At 31.6% G+C, this 16,425-nt stretch overlaps 1 protein-coding gene and 1 non-coding gene across 2 annotated transcripts; both read left to right on the top strand.

Annotated features, from left to right (window-relative positions):
• Positions 1 to 5,343: 5,343 nt before the first annotated feature.
• LOC143576712 (zinc finger CCCH domain-containing protein 37-like) lies at positions 5,344 to 12,516 on the top strand. Its single transcript, XM_077060746.1, has 12 exons — positions 5,344 to 5,605; positions 7,911 to 8,143; positions 9,281 to 9,340; positions 9,441 to 9,518; positions 9,621 to 9,680; positions 9,763 to 9,960; positions 10,589 to 10,626; positions 10,723 to 10,769; positions 10,926 to 11,008; positions 11,210 to 11,263; positions 11,952 to 12,095; positions 12,207 to 12,516. Exons 1-12 carry the CDS (start codon positions 5,431 to 5,433, stop codon positions 12,363 to 12,365), a joined length of 1,329 nt encoding a protein of 442 aa, XP_076916861.1. The 5' UTR covers positions 5,344 to 5,430; the 3' UTR covers positions 12,366 to 12,516.
• Positions 12,517 to 15,539: 3,023 nt separating this feature from the next.
• On the top strand, positions 15,540 to 15,749 carry LOC143576718 (small nucleolar RNA U3). Its single transcript, XR_013142990.1, has one exon. It is a non-coding gene; the product is annotated as a small nucleolar RNA U3 (small nucleolar RNA).
• The last annotated feature ends 676 nt before the right edge of the window (positions 15,750 to 16,425 follow it).

Consider the following 16,425-nt stretch of genomic DNA (forward strand, 5'->3'; position numbering starts at 1 on the left):
TTTTAATTCTAAATGTAATTTATTTTAATAAAAGTTAACGAAAACTATGTTATTGTTAACTACATATGTCTTTTAGATAAAAAAAGATAATCATATGTACATTGCAATGAGTTGTTAAATGCAATCATTTGTGACGCTTATGATGATAGTATTATTTCACAATAACCGTTCTTATAAAAGTAAATAAAAAATAAATACATCCTCCACCAAGTCTTGTCTCATGTAAGAGTGGCTTGCCACGAATAGATATGCACAAATCGGGGTTTTCTAATACTCGAGTTAGGGTATAGACCGGTTTCGGGTATGATCGGGCATTGGAAAATCGGGTATTGAGAGAAATCGGGTAGGGTATTGAGGAGAAAAACTCAACCCTATGTCTCGGGTAGGGTATGATCAGATTCGGGTATTGGAACCGGGTATTTGTCCGGGTACGACCGGGTATTAATACCCGGTTTTGAATTTGTAGTTTTTTTATACATTTTTTATTTGTTTAAAATTTAAATTTGCCTATTAATGTATAAAAATAATTAAACTATATTACAAAAACCATAAATCCACTTAATTACAAATTATTTACTTAGTAATATGCATTTTACAAAAACTTAAACATAAAAGCTGTGAATTAAATTTAAAAATATACTATAAAAACTCATGTATTATTTCGGGTATTAGAAAATTGGTATCGGGTATAACCAGGTATAGGGTATGACCGGGTCCGGGAATATACGGGTATAAATTGGGTACGGTTTCGGGTACGGATATTGACCTCAAAATGCATACCCTATCTATACCCTACGGGTAGGGTAGGGTCGGTTCCGGTTTCAGGTATAGAATACCCGGGTATAAAAAAAACCGGTTTCGAATACAGTTTTTTTCTGCACCTCTAGCCACGAGCATTTCTTCCTCTCCCTAATCCATCATTAATTGTTCAATACCTTATTCTTTATATCAAAACCGCTCGATATGTTTTAAAATAAAAGGATATAACTTTTATAGTTTCACTTTTTTTAAAGTCTCAGTAGGTGAACTGTTAGCCATACTAATTTACAATCAACTTGCTTTAATCAAACAATTGTTGAAGTAACTTCTCTAATACAAATTTACAGCTAGTTATTGATAGCCACTCAAGACTAACTTTCAATCTTAGGTACTCATGATCTAAGCAGTTAATGCGGAAAAATATCAGATATCGGTCAAGGACCGATATATGAGATATCGGTAATTTTAATATCATGTAAAATCTAACCTATATAATAAACGAAAGCAATATGGGTCCCTTCCACAATCACCTAAATTATTATTTTCCGGCCCATCATTTATTTAAGGTTTATTATTAATAATTATTATAAAATAAAATACATATCACCAATAGTTCTTATTAGGGTTCATGTACAATAAACCTATCCTACAATTCCATTCGATCGGTTCATCGCAGAGAATGGTTTCGTTCGTATTCATCAATGACGATAAACAATTCCAATCTCTATTCATCCAATCATGATTTCTCGGTTTATACGGCACGTTCTATCTCTATTAACCCTAAAAATTGATTTCAAAAAGGTGTTATGTATAAACATTAATATATCAATTCAGATAGGATATTTTGATTATGAAAGCTAGATATATCATTGAATTAATTCGCGCTTTACATTTTTTTGTAAATTTTAGGTATCTATTTTTTATTGATGGCATTATGAACCCTAATTATCATTAGAATGTTTTTAATTTTGGGGGTTTGATGACATTATGTTTATTGTTTTTGGGTATGTTAGATTTAGCTTCTTTTGACAAGTTTATTTGAAAACTGGATGATTTAGCTTATGTTTTAAAAAATGATACATTATTTAATAAATTAGATTTTGAATAAGTTGTGCTATAAAAGTATTTATTCACATATGTACTAAATAAAAATATGCCACTTTGTATAATCATGTGATTGTAAGATATGACATATGTGTTTGCTCTAAAAAAGGTTTGTCATGATCTGCACAGTTGCTCGATGAATTGCCACGATGAGATTGTTAGTCATACTTTCAGATAACTTCCCGATAAGTATGTTGTTACACATGATTTTTAGTTTTTGCTTACTAACATAATCATTTTTCTGTAATTTGGGTTCTAATATAAGGTCATTAAAAACTTAATGTATACTCCATATGAAAGATTTTTATTCCTAATATTAAAAGCATATAACCTTTGCTGCCATTTATCTGTGTATTTCTAAATATGTTTTAAAACTGCAAATTTTTCATGATTAAACTATTGATTTTTTTTAAGGAATGAGTACTTTCTGTTCTTTTTATGATATATAAGGTTTTGTAGAAATACACATCAGAAAACTTTCAATGCTTGGCTGCTCCACTACGGATGCCTTAACACAAGTTTGGATTAGAGGCCGCTCTGGGCTGGGTTTTTCAGTTATCAATTAATTTTAGGGAATGAGTACCTAAATATATCTATAACTTTGTTATGTAACTTTTAAAATATTGCCATGATAAAATATAATGCTTTATATTTCTATTTATATTACAGGTGATTGAACACGTTTATACAGTCTGCATCAGATTCTAAGAGGCACGCTTCTTTTGATAAAGTAAATATCAACTTACAAGTTCACAGAGTAACAATACCAATGGTAAGATTCTATACATTTCTCATAATATTTTACATAATACACAAATTTATGAGATTTATATCCTTTACTATTTTTATTAGGTTCCTAATTCAGCTCTTATGATTTGTAGTTATTTACAATAAGGACAATGCACCAACTACCGCAACACATGTGGGGACTTTCGTGGTAAACTTTCTGTTTCATGAAATCACTCTTTTATAATGTCAACAGTCTCATTGTTTTCTAATGCTATATTATATCAAGTCAAGTTTCATTTTTGCATCTTTTGAATGCATATTATATCAAGTCAACTTTGACTATTTTCGAGTCAAAATTGGTGTTGGATCGTATTGGAATATTGGGAAAGTCAAAATTGAAAGTATAACATTAAGGGTATATTGGTCAACTATATTCAAGCGCGTTTCTCATTATCTTCAAAGTTTATACTAAAAGAGGTAATTGGATGTGCGGTTAAACAAATAATAGGGTGTTTGATAAAATTGTATTGTGATAAATGATTATCCGTCATTCATGGCAGCTTCGTTTTCAACACGGCCCATGTCGACAAGCGAGCCTGTTGTTTCAGTTAGCTCTTCATGCCAATCTATGTGAGCTTGATTTAAAGGTATACTCACCACTTTTAACTCTTTAATGTTGTTTGTTTTTACATATACGATATATGCGTCATTATGAAAAAGGGTTATGCATGATATGTAGAAGGCGATATTTGACATTATTTATATTAAAGTTAAAGATTCTTATTATATATGATGATTTGCAGGTGCTAGATGCATATTGGTTCATGCCTAATGAAAAGAGAAATCAACTCGGGTATCAAGTGCATATTATGATCTCTGATTTAAGTTTTAACATATCATGTTTTTATACTTATTATATTTAATTATTTTCACCCTTCCTTTTTTATCTTTTTGTTTCAACAGATTGCCTAATGTTGCTAAGAAAAGTCACTAAAGAAAAAGAAACTTAAATGATGTATCTAAGAATCATATGAAAACATAAAGAAGCGAGACTGGATTGATCAACATGTATGATACTTCTTTGGAAATAATCTGTGTGGAAGATATATTTGCAAAACAGAGAAGGTAGCCTAAAGGAACGGAGTGGTAACGGGAGACATCAATACCCATACGAGTCTCAAAATGCCATTTTAGAAACTTTTAGAGATTTATGATAACTTTGTCATGTAATATTTTTCCTGTAATTTGTAATTTATTTGACTTTATAATACATCTTTAGATTAATTCGTTAGAATCAAATTATTATTTTTTCAGCCCGTGTATTACACGGGTTACTAACCTAGTTCATATATATAACAATCTAACACTGATAATTCAGTATAGTCTCATACCATTAATAATTAACCTTTTGCAAATTGCATAACACTAACAATCTTAGCAAGTAATAAATGATTAAGACTTAAAGCACTAACATTGAACACTAAAAGTTGATAATTAAAACTTAAAACACTAATATTGTGAATATCAGTGATATATCGATCAAATATTAGTCCAATATCGGTCAATATCGTCAATATTATCGGTACCAATATTCTGAACCGATATTTTGATTTATATATCGTCAAGGACCGATAATTATCGGCGATATCGACTGCATAGCTCAAGACTTCAAGAGTTATATTTCAGTTAATTATCATCTTCGATTAGGCTGGTTTGTCACTAGACACACCCAATTTAAGTTCATTATTACATTACTTCACTAACTATCATGAGATATGAGATGCAATGGAATATTGTTGGTAGCTCTTAGTACATAACAATAATATGATTCACTAACGTAATAATACTACATTTATTATATAAAAAACTCATTAATTTCAATTCCAAACTCAAATAAATAAGTATTTTATACAATAAAATTCGAAAAAAGCTCAGTTTTTGTGTTTTATTTATGCTTTGAATATGAGCATCCACATTCTACCATTCTTTTTTGTGAGTGAGGTTTTTATAATGTAGAGAGTGTTTTATGGTGGTGTGAGTACATGAGAGAGAAACTGCAATGATTTTTTCATATATTTGAAAAGCTAATAATCGCCCCATATAATTATATAATGATTTTTATTGTAATTTTGGATTTAATTACGAGAAGGGATGAGAAATTGGGATGCAAACAAGCCGAGCTATTCTAGAACTACTCGAGATAGACTCATGAAAAAGCTCGATCGAGCCGAGCTCAAATGAGCTCGAATTCTGGCCTAAAGTAAGCTCGTTTAATAAACGACCTAAGCCCGAGTTTCACTTATTGAGCTTGAGTTGATTCGTGAGCTTGAACAAGTATGTCATTTGTATAATTTTTATTATATATATATAATTGTTTTTTTTGAACCGTTTTCTATATATATATATATATATATATATATTTATAATTATAATAATTGATAAATTAACAAAATAACTAAATAATATATATCATGTTATATATTATTCTAATTGAAAAAAATATAAAATAAAAAAAACATATATAGAATTTACAAGCCGAGCTTGAAAAGTTATTCACAAGCCGAGCTCGAGCTTTGTGTAAGCTAAATGAGCTGAGCTCGAGCCTGATCAAGATCGGGTTCGGCTTAGTTCGGCTCGTTTGCACCGACATTGAGAATGCCCTGAAAGTTCCAAACATATGTAAACAAAGTAAAACAAGAGGGACCATATATTAACAACACATTCCACTATCCACCACCACTACTTAACTATATAACCAACCAATATTATTAATATTGTTATTATTATCATATCTATCAATCTAGGGTTTGTTTCTTCATCCTTGAATCATCATCTTCAATGTCGAATCACCTCTACGGATCCTACGGGTACGGATCTGGTAAGTACGACTCGTCGTCTAGGTATTCCAACTCACCGTCCGGCTATAAATCCAGAGGCTCCACAACGTGGCCTGGACCTCCTGGTGTTGATGCAGATAATGACTACGGCGCTTATAAGCGTTCGTCTTCTGAAGGTATGCACTTTATAATTTTTTAATATATATATATATATATACACATTGTATATATCGTGTTATATGTATGATTGTACTTAGGGTTAGGGTTTGTTGTGTTTAACTGTTTACTTGTGTGTAACTTGTATGAAATCACTACTGTTGCTTCTAGTTTCAAAAATTATATCTTTTGTGTAAGGTATGAAGATATTAGTTATGCATTGTTTGTGTGTAAGTTATGGAAAATTGTTATTGTTGGTTTAGGTTTTGGTTGGAGGATGATAAATTGGTAGATGTGAGATGCGGTGTTATAGAACTCACTAGGTGCTAGTTGTGCGATGGGATACAGATTAGCGAGTGATAGGGATTAGTCGGATTGGAATTTTATGTGTAGTTTTTCAAATTATACACACACACACAAAATTTTATATATAATTTTTCTTTTTTCAAAATAAGTATACTTTATCAAATACTTCAAAGATTTTGACTGAAATTTGACTTTTTTTTGTTTTTGCCAATTATGACCATTTTTACCTAAATATATAATTTTTAAAAGTAAGTATATTTTTTCAAAATAAATATAAATTTTGAAATACTTATAAACGGTTTTGACGAAATTTGATTGAAATTTGGCCAATTTTGACTGGTTTTTACTGGCACCAGTTTTAGGGGCCGATTAGGTGAAATCGAATTGGTAGCCCTTCGATTTTCGATTCTATCGGCGCCTAATTACGACTTTTACAACAGTGGTAAGATGAGAGGTTTTTTGTTATATACTGTGACCTTTTAGTGGCTAACATGATATTATGTTCTCTCTTTTGAGTGTGTCATAATGGCGTATAGATCTATAAGTGTATTTTTTTTAATTTACTCTTTTTACTCTTATATGGTTCATGTGGGATAAGTGAAAGTGTGGGTGAATTTATTTTACGTATTACGATTTTTGAATATTTCTACAATTATAAACTCATAGATAGATAGATAATTATATTAACTTATGGTCATGTATATGGAGCAGAGCTCAGATGAGAGGTAGGTTTAGGATTAATAATCATATTAGTTTGTGCAGTTGTGCTATCATAGGGGTTTAGAGTGATTTTAAAAAAATCAAATTAGTAGCATACAGTTTTATAAAGTTACCATTGTATTCTCAATTTTTTTCGAATTCTGGATCAAGTGCATGTGCATCCTTACAATGGTTGGTCGAATTTGTTAAACGTTTTATCTACTTATATTTTCTCATTCAAACTTAAACATCTGTCTTTATATGTAATCATGTATGAATGTATGTATATATACTCGTCATTGTTTTCATTGAAAGACATTTGGATATTGTTTTTAGAAGATGTTCAACATGTATTTCAGGTTAAATCGTATAGTGAAAACATAATATGCTTATACGCATTCACGTGGAAATGTTTATGTTTTTTATTTTTTTTCTGTTTTTGTGTAGTTTGTTAATCTTTTATGTTTCCTAGTTGAAATGAAAGGGAAAGAAAGTGCCAAAGTTGTTTGTTTTACAACTATGCTCTTATTATCTGAATTTGATTAGTTTTATTGTGGGTAGTCTGGTCATTAAAACAATTTGAAGGACTTTTTTTTCTTTTTATTTGAATACCAGTTTGGGGGGAATGTTTGGAGAGATCACCTGTATGTTACATCCGGATCCTTTCTTTCTCTTTAAGACACAAAGCTTTTTATACATTCTTTTCATTTCTTCTAAGTAATTTTCTTGCTTTCCTAAAAATTTATAAGTACACACCCTTTATATGTGTGTGTGTGTATATATATATATATGCACACACAATTATTACAAAAGTTCAAAAGTGTCTAGAAAGAAACCGACACACATATTTTGTGTGTGTGACTGTGTGTATAGTGTGTCATTTGCGTGTGTAAGGTTACTTTTATTGAAACGATTATTTTCTACAACTCTAATTGTTTTTAAAGGTGAAGTCTAAATTATGATCAGTTTCTATGTAGTTAGTGAAAGAGCTAAACTATTGTACTCTTGAAAAGGTTGCAGTGAAATTGATTCTTACACAAGCATCTCTATTTATTAAATTAACAAACTACTAAGTATGAGTTTTGTTTTTTCTCTTATAGTTGACTTAATACTGCTCTAATTTCTATTTAATCTTACTACTTTGATTTACTTATTTTGTTAAAACTACTTTGCAGTGACATGACATGACATGTTGATTCTTTTGATAATATAATTCATATGTTATAATTATATGTTAATCTTTATGTATATGAAGATTTAATTTATTAATAGCATATATACTTACTTTTAATAACTTTTTTTATATACTATCTATCGTAGCATTATATCATCAGTCGTTTCTCGGGTCCCATAATACAATTGGGCAAGGTGAAGCTTGGTATTCTGACCACAAGCGCCCTAGATTTCAGAGCAGTTTGCCTGTTTACCCGCAGAGGCCTGGAGAGAAGGACTGTGCTCATTATATGCTTACAAGAACTTGTAAGTTTGGAGATACCTGCAAGTTTGACCATCCTTTGTGGGTCCCTGAGGGTGGAATACCTGATTGGAAAGAGGTGACTCTTTATTTTTGTTTTCTAGCTATATTTTATCACTATATTTACAAATACTATTTTCCAGTTACAACTTATTTCTATATTGGTTCAGCTCTTATATACACACGCACATCCATACATATGTCTATATATAGTTATATATGTATATGTATATGTATATCTAGTTACATCTGATTATTACAGAGTACAAACATTAATACTTCTTTTACAACTTACTTTTTTAGTCAACTACTTTATGCTCTCATACTTAAGCCTGTTTCATTGTGTTCTATCTTATACTTGTGCACATAATTTCTAGTATTTTTACTGGAAAACTTAGGGTTTTATATATAGAAAGAAGTTTATCAAGATGATGTATTTATCAGGTTTATTCTATTTTGTTCTTTGATTTTATGTCAACCTTCTGTTTCTCAAGCTTGCTTATTAAGGAGAGATATAGGGTTCTATTTGAAAAATATTTATTTTCAAACTTAAGATTACTATTTTTGCTGTTGATGTTATTTTCATAATATCAGTGAAGAAAGGGCAATCTGGACAATTTACCTTTTGATATTATTACTTTTATTGTCGTTATTATTGAATCTTATAATACCAGTATATTAGTTTTAGCAATAGTATATTTCATAATTGTTAGTATATATTTTGACTATGTGCATGTTATTGTCTCCGCATAGAGCATATAGGATATTCTCTTATTGTTACTCTCATCCGTTGATTATAAACTTATCTTATTCACACTACTAGTCTACTAAGATTTGCAATCTTTTCATATTCATTTTTTATATCATAGCAGAATATATCTCTCACATTCACTGTAGTTTTTTTAACATCGATTGTGTGTGCCCTTTTCATTTCTTATCATCCTCATGCACTTAGTAAGTGCTTACTTGGCATGTAAGGGGCTGATTAGCTATGTAAACAACCACCTGTTTTTGACTTTAACTTTACAGTTTTGACATGCTGTATTTGTTTAGAGTACGTATTGTTAATTGAAAGACAGCCGTTTACTTGTATTTGGCACTGCTTTGTTTATATTCTCAAATTCTCATGCTCATATCAATATGCCATGTGGTATATTTATGGTTTTTATATTTTTCTCATTAGTGTGAATGTATGATATACATCTTTTAATGGCAGGTTCAAATTGGTCCTCCAACTGAAGAGCTTCCAGAGAGACCCGAAGCGTCAGATTGCCCGGTATGCTGAACTAAAACCTACTTTTTAAATTGACTTACAAACATAATTTAATAATTAACTGTGAAATGTGAAAGAATGCCTTAGTTGTTATTTAATGCAGTTTTTCTTAAAGACTGCAACATGCAAGTTCGGTTCCAAGTGCAGATTCAACCATCCAAAAGATAAAGTTGCTTCTATGGTAAGCTTAACTGTCTTATGATTTTATGGATATCAATTTGATTTGCTTTTTAGTCAAATAAATAACTGGTTTGTTGATACATTCATACATATACATTTACAGCCTGCTTCAGAAAACGAGGGTTTAGAATTGCCAGAAAGACCATCTGAGCCCCAATGTGTGGTATGAATGCTGCACATTCACTAATATAAATCTTTTTATTTCTATCTGCAATTAACGTGTTTAAAATGTTTCATGTAACCAGTTTTACATGAAGACTGGAAAATGTAAATTTGGTTTAACTTGCAAATTTCATCACCCAAAAGACATCCACATACCAAATGCTGAAGTGGCAAATGGTAATGGTGGACAGACGGAAACAGTCACGGGTGGAGTGACAACTTCAATGCTCCCGTATACCCCTTCTTTGGTGCAAAACTCTAAAGGCCTTCCAATTAGACTGGTAATACATTTGCGTAGTTTTATTGTTTTAACCAAATGAGCATGAATAAGGCATGTTCGTGTTCATTTGTTTAATTGTAACTATAACTGAACAATGGCCAAGCACAAACAATTAAACGAACGGGTTTTCTTGTTTGTGTATGTCCGTTAAGAAATTGACTGTGTTCATGTTTGTTTATGTTCGTTCGTTAATAGTATGAACGGACGGTTTGCAAATGTAAACAAACAAACAGACAAACATAGTTGAGCATAGATGAACAGAAATAATTGAGCAACACCAATTAGAAGTAAATGTAAACATCTGTTGGGCCTAAAAGATAAAAATCTGACTAAAATGTAACACATGAGATTTTTTTTTCATTTAATTAGACTGAATTCTAATTTGCTTAAAAGTGTAAGTGAATACACAAATAAGTGGACTTAAACAAACATAAACTAACGAACATAAATGAGCGAATGAGACATGTGTTCGTGTTTGTTCGGTTAACTAAATGAACAAAACGTTTTTTTTCATGTTCTTTCATTTATTAAATAAGTGAACTTCTCGGCTAACAGTTCGCGAACGTTTGGTTAGTTTACATGGCTAATCGGTTTGTCTTGTCATCGTTATTTATCTATTGCTGAAACAGGGAGAAGCGGATTGTCCGTTTTACCTGAAAACTGGCAGGTTTGTAACATTGAGTTTGCTCATTTAAGTTACTTATGAAATAAACAATAATGATAAACTTACTTTCTGTAATTTTCTTGCCTTTTTATGGTTCAGTTGCAAGTATGGTGCCACATGTCGCTATAATCATCCAGAGAGATATGGTAGGTCTTGAGGATAATAATAATAATAATTATTATTGTTATTATTATTGTTGTTATTGTTATTATTATTATTATTATTATTATGCTTTTGTTCTTGTTGATCAGTTTACTGACTCTTACTATGAATTTTTTTTTTCCACGTAATGTTTCATGCAGCAGGGGATCCAATTGGTGCTTTTACTCCTGGCGTTCTGGTCAACCCTGCTTCTGCTGTTCTGCAAACTGCTGGTCAAACAATGGTAAAGTAAATATTTTTCTAAGTGTATATTAGATTGAACAGTTTAATCTATTTTGTGCTTTTCAAACATGGTTTTTGTGTTGGGTGAAGGGAGATCTTTGAGGTCTAATTATTGTTGTATCATTAGTACTTCTATTTTTGTTATGTACTTTTGTTGATTTTTTTGTTCACTGATTGATGGTTTGTATTTTGCTTGTTGCAGCTTGGTTTGCCCTCGGCTATTTACCCTCAGCGACCTGGTCAGACGGAATGTGACGTGCGTATTTATTTGATTATATGTTTTTATTTCATATATCTATATACACATATATTATTAATTTTTTTCAATCTCAAAAAAGTAAAATATAAAAAACTGGTTGAAATGCAATGTTTATTCATATTTTTTCAATATTTAAAAAAAAATATAAATTTTTTTTTTTTGTTATAGAACCTACACATGTGCAAATCATGTGTAGACATAACATAGACATTTGTAGGTAAGAAGTAAGCGCTTTTTAAAATATGAACCATTGGGAGAAAAAGTTAAATGATCTAGGCTGTTTAGTATTTTGTTATGAACATCTCCTTGCATATTCATATACATGCACCCACAATCTGTTTTTCAGTATTGGGGTATATATTGGACTGATTATTTAATGGCAAAAGAAGTTTACTATATGCCTCTCTTTTAACACCGAGGACTTTTTAACCTACTTTTTCACATGTGCTGTTTGCCAACAATATCTGTTTTGGTCATATGTCTATATATAGTTTTTAAATAATCATAATTCTTACGCTCAACAAAGGATTATTTCAATTTTACACAGCCGAAACACATTCAAAAAGTGAATTATTTTTTAAATTGAGCCCTTTGTCTCTTATATTTTATTGTTTTCATTTATATATATATATATATATATGTTTCTAAATATGCTATTTTTTTTGTATTCTACTTGGTGTTATAGTACTATATGAAAAATGGGGAGTGCCTGTTTGGTGAGAGATGCAGATTTCATCACCCCCTTGACAGGACAGCGCATGCCTTGTTAGCGAAAGACGGTCAACTATCAAATGTCAAACTCACTCTTGCTGGTCTTCCAAGGAGAGAGGTACGCATGTTATAAAAAAATAACCATCTTATAGTTGCCCAAATCAACAAAGAACACGCCACATATTTAAGGTTTTTGTGATGCACTTTGTTAACTTCTTGATTTGGACAGGGTGCTGTAAACTGTCCATACTACATGAAGACGGGGGCTTGCAAGTATGGCGCCACATGCAAGTTTGACCACCCGCCACCTGCGGAGGTGATGGCGGCTGCCACCACATCAAAAGATACATCTGAAGAAGTCGAAGAAGGTGAGAAGGTGGATGAATAGTAGCTCTGATTTGGTGAAGTTTCTGGAAAAAATCCGATCTTTCAATGTTCTTGGTTGTTTTAAGTTGTCGTGTCTGTCATATGGTCAACGTAATACTTTGTTGTTACTGTATTTGTCTACACTTTGTATTTTCGTCGTTTGATACATTACTAGAAACTTTTTAGATTCTATTTTTATAAAACTGGCCTGCGTGATGGTTAGAAGATCGGAAAAGGCCTCTTGATTCGAAACCAGTGCCCATCAACTGGTTCGTCTCTAGTTCCCTAAAGATACCTTAATTGTCTAATTATGTGATGAGTGACTTTAGAATCAATAACTTAGGATGCGTGAAGACTAGATGATGAACACAGGCTAGATGTAGTACTTTTTATTGGTTCAAGTTGGCATGCTGACTCTTAGTACTTTTTATTGGTTCGAGTTGGCTTGCTGACTCAGAGCAGTCGACTGGTAGGTTGATAACTTTTGGAGTGCTACAAATCATCATCATTATCATTGTACTTAGTAAATCCCATCAATAATAAAACTATGGTAGGGTCTGAGGAGAGTAAGATGCAGATAATCTTAGTGCCTTACCTATACTCATAGGGATAGAGAGGTTGCTTCCGGTGAGACTCTTTTAAGCCTTGGACATAAGGCACATAGCACTCAACCATAGGGATATCGACCGATTAGTGTATGTACCCTTGTCTTTCGTCTATCAACGCTACCACATGATGTTTAATTAAACTTCCATCACTTTTAACACTATTTTAACGTTAAAATTAGTGCAATTCACTTTAGCCCACCCAAGGGTTCACACATGTATACATTATATATGCGCACCACAAGCAGCGCGTCCGAACACATAAAACAAAGTTGAGTGGTATCTTAGGAGATCCCTCATTGTATGCTAGACCCGCCTATGGTTATGTGATTTTGCTTTGATATCCATGAGACTTGTGGTAATGAATTGTATAATATGTTATATTTTGTTATGTAAATCAATTTGTATGAGTGATGTTATGTGGATATGTTGATATTAATTTGTGATTGTATGTGATCAAGTTGGTATAAGTAAGTCCATATGAGTATGTTTTCCAAAATAAGAAAATAGGAAATACGTTTTTATTATATTACTCTCTCGATACATAAGCTAATCTTATGAAAACAAAATTTTTTTTATATCGAATTTAAAATGCCATGCTATTATTACTTAATATTCATATTTCATATGGCGAAGACATAGTCTTCTTTTTTCTCTCAAATAAATAAAAAGCCTCATTGGCGCCAAGTGTGAGGGAATGCTAGACGTTTGGTAATTTCTCCTCCGACCAAGATAAAAGATCCCATTGAGGCGGCGGATCCCATGCATATTGTATGTACATCTGGTTGCACAAATTGCATAGTATCATAAAGAGCCACTCCCGGTATTACCCATCCGCTAGGAGAGTTTATAAATAAATACAGCTCTTGGGTATCATCCTCGATACTGAGATATATCATAAGACCAATAAGTTGATTTGAGATCTCGCTATTAACCTCTTGACCTAAAACAAGTAATCTTTCTCGATAAAGTCGGTTGATTAGGGTCAAATTGTATCCCTTAAGAACCGTACATGCGCCTTTTAACGCATACGGTTCAAAAAAAAAAATAAATCAATGTGTATATTCCAATACTTTTTCTTTTTTCATAGAAATTTCCTTCTAACTTACAATAAAATTTTTTTTTTCACTAAATATGAGTTTGTCTTCCTTTCCCTATAACGAACATAATTTCATATAGATGATTCAATCACGTAAGGATTTTGATAGAGTTATGATAAAACATATTTCATAAACTAAAGTTTTGAAATCTGAAAACTTTATTATAACGTCGATTGTATTATTGACTGTTATGATAATCAGTTTGGAAACTTGTAAAAGATAATCAGATTTCAAGTCTAACATCGATTGTATTATTAATTGTTATGGTTAACTTAATTAGAAATAACCCCTATTTATAATCCTTTACTCCTTAGCCCATACAATTCCTTGTTAGATCGAACTAAGAGAAAAGCTAACTCAAAAAACACATATGTTTGTAAGAAAGACAATTACCCCCCCCCCCCCCCCCCCCCCCCCGGTTACTTACACAAGATTTCTCCAACGGTATGTACTATGTATAGGGGTTAAGTTGGCGCCTATAACAACTATATAAATATTATGTGAATAATATAAAATTGTTGTTTGACACAGATATCAGATTTAGTTTTAAAGTTAAAAAAAAATAGAGTCGCTAAATTTAGTTGACATGTTAGCACGTGTCTCGGGTGATTCTAGCATGAGACATCGTCACATCGTTGTGTTATCTGACAAAGCAAGTTTAGACATCCCATGATAACGAAGAGCGTCAAATTTTCTTTTAAGCTTAAACAAATTGTGTAGTGTTTTAATTCTAGAACATATTAACTAGGGGTGTTAATCAGGTCAACCTAATCAGATTTCGGGTTAATAAGGTTGGGAATTATTATTATTATTTAAAACAAAAAACCCGCAACACGATCCTATTAAGGTTCAGGTTAATCAGGTTTATGGTTTGTCAGGTTACTCTAAATTAGCAGTTTGTGTTTATAAAATTTATTATAAATAAATTCTCCACCAAGCAAGCTTGCTTCGGATTGATGGCATTAACAATATGTCGGTTAAACACGATCATGTTGTCACGTAACTTCCGTCTATAAACAATTAAACGTATTGAACCACTGAAATTGCTGTTGCTTTAGGTGATCAATATTGAACGATGAAGATTGAAGAAATACATGGACCACTAACAAGAATACATTTAAATGTATATGAAGGTACCAAACAGTTGCGATTTCAATACTCTCATAAATTCTTGTAACGAACATAAGTATGTAACAACAATCAGTTGAAACAACCACCCTAAGACTCGATTATATCGAGCTAATATATAGTGTCAAGCTTGAGTTTGACTCAATTATAAAACTCGATTAGAGCCTTGTGAGCCATTATTTTCTATCAATTTGAATAAATTACCAATATCTAAAATAAATAATCAGTATAATAACATTATAATAACAGTTAATATTAACTGAACCAATACTTCACTTGGCATGTGTTTTGTTGAACCATCCCACATCGGTACAAGATGACAACGAACAGCTGTTTATAAAGACTACGAAGAGTGTCAAAAGCATGACCTTACTTGAACAGGATTTGTTCTATAGGCTCGTACCTCTCTATTCTATCAAAGATAGAATAATATGTCCGGTTTGATGACTCACAACCGTGTGACTAGAGCTCTGATTAACAGAGCTTCATGGTCCCAACCATGCTCATTAGAGGATTGTTGCTGCTTGCCCATTTGATGGGTCTTGGCATGGTCACACGGTTGACTGAGAGACAATTTAATCTTTTTTTTCCTTGTTTATATCAAGCTCTAGTCATTACTTATGATTTTAAAAAACTCAATACTATTTAAATTAAAAATAGACTTCGGGCAATTTCATCTGTTTGATCGATTTTTCTGTAAGATGAACCTTTTGACTTTCCATTTGGGATTCGACACAACCCAAATCAATCCATTCACACGTAATTGAGTTATAACTATTTGATTTCAAAGGAAACCAAAAAGCACTGCATATACTAACTAATGAACATTAATGCAAATTTTGTTGTACTGCTTCATGACAAACCATGAAACTTGAGAAACTTAGTACTACAAATAACATGTAAAAATAAGCCATGTCTTTGTTTTTCATATAAAGTTGTTTCCCGAAGTAGTTCCAACTTTGGCTGACGAATGCCGTTTTGGACTTGGTTGAAACGCCACCGGCGCCGTTGACACCAATCCGACCCGTTTTGAAAATTTTATATAATTCGGATCATTATTTATTATTAATTTATATTTTAATTTATGATAATGTTAATTTTATGACTTTTATCCCAAGTTCCATTTCGCATGCTTATGTATTCATTTCATTTTTATTCAAACATATTCAAGACAAATTAAATTCCTTAAATGTTTTGTTTGAAATTATAATTATGGTCATAATCATAATTTATTAATATTCCTATGTTA

The sequence above is a fragment of the Bidens hawaiensis genome, unplaced genomic scaffold (assembly GCF_021521415.1).
Source record: "Bidens hawaiensis isolate Kalapana, Puna unplaced genomic scaffold, B.hawaiensis_p1.1 tig00028273_1, whole genome shotgun sequence".
Taxonomy (NCBI): Eukaryota; Viridiplantae; Streptophyta; class Magnoliopsida; order Asterales; family Asteraceae; genus Bidens; species Bidens hawaiensis.

Excerpts from the sequence above, each read along its gene's own strand:
- LOC143576712 (XM_077060746.1), top strand. The coding sequence starts at position 5,431 with ATGTCGAATCACCTCTACGGATCCTACGGGTACGGATCTGGTAAGTAC. Across the intron at positions 10,627-10,722 it reads TTTTACCTGAAAACTGGCAG|TTGCAAGTATGGTGCCACAT; the intron begins GTTTGTAACATT and ends TTTATGGTTCAG. Across the intron at positions 11,264-11,951 it reads CTGGTCAGACGGAATGTGAC|TACTATATGAAAAATGGGGA; the intron begins GTGCGTATTTAT and ends TTGGTGTTATAG.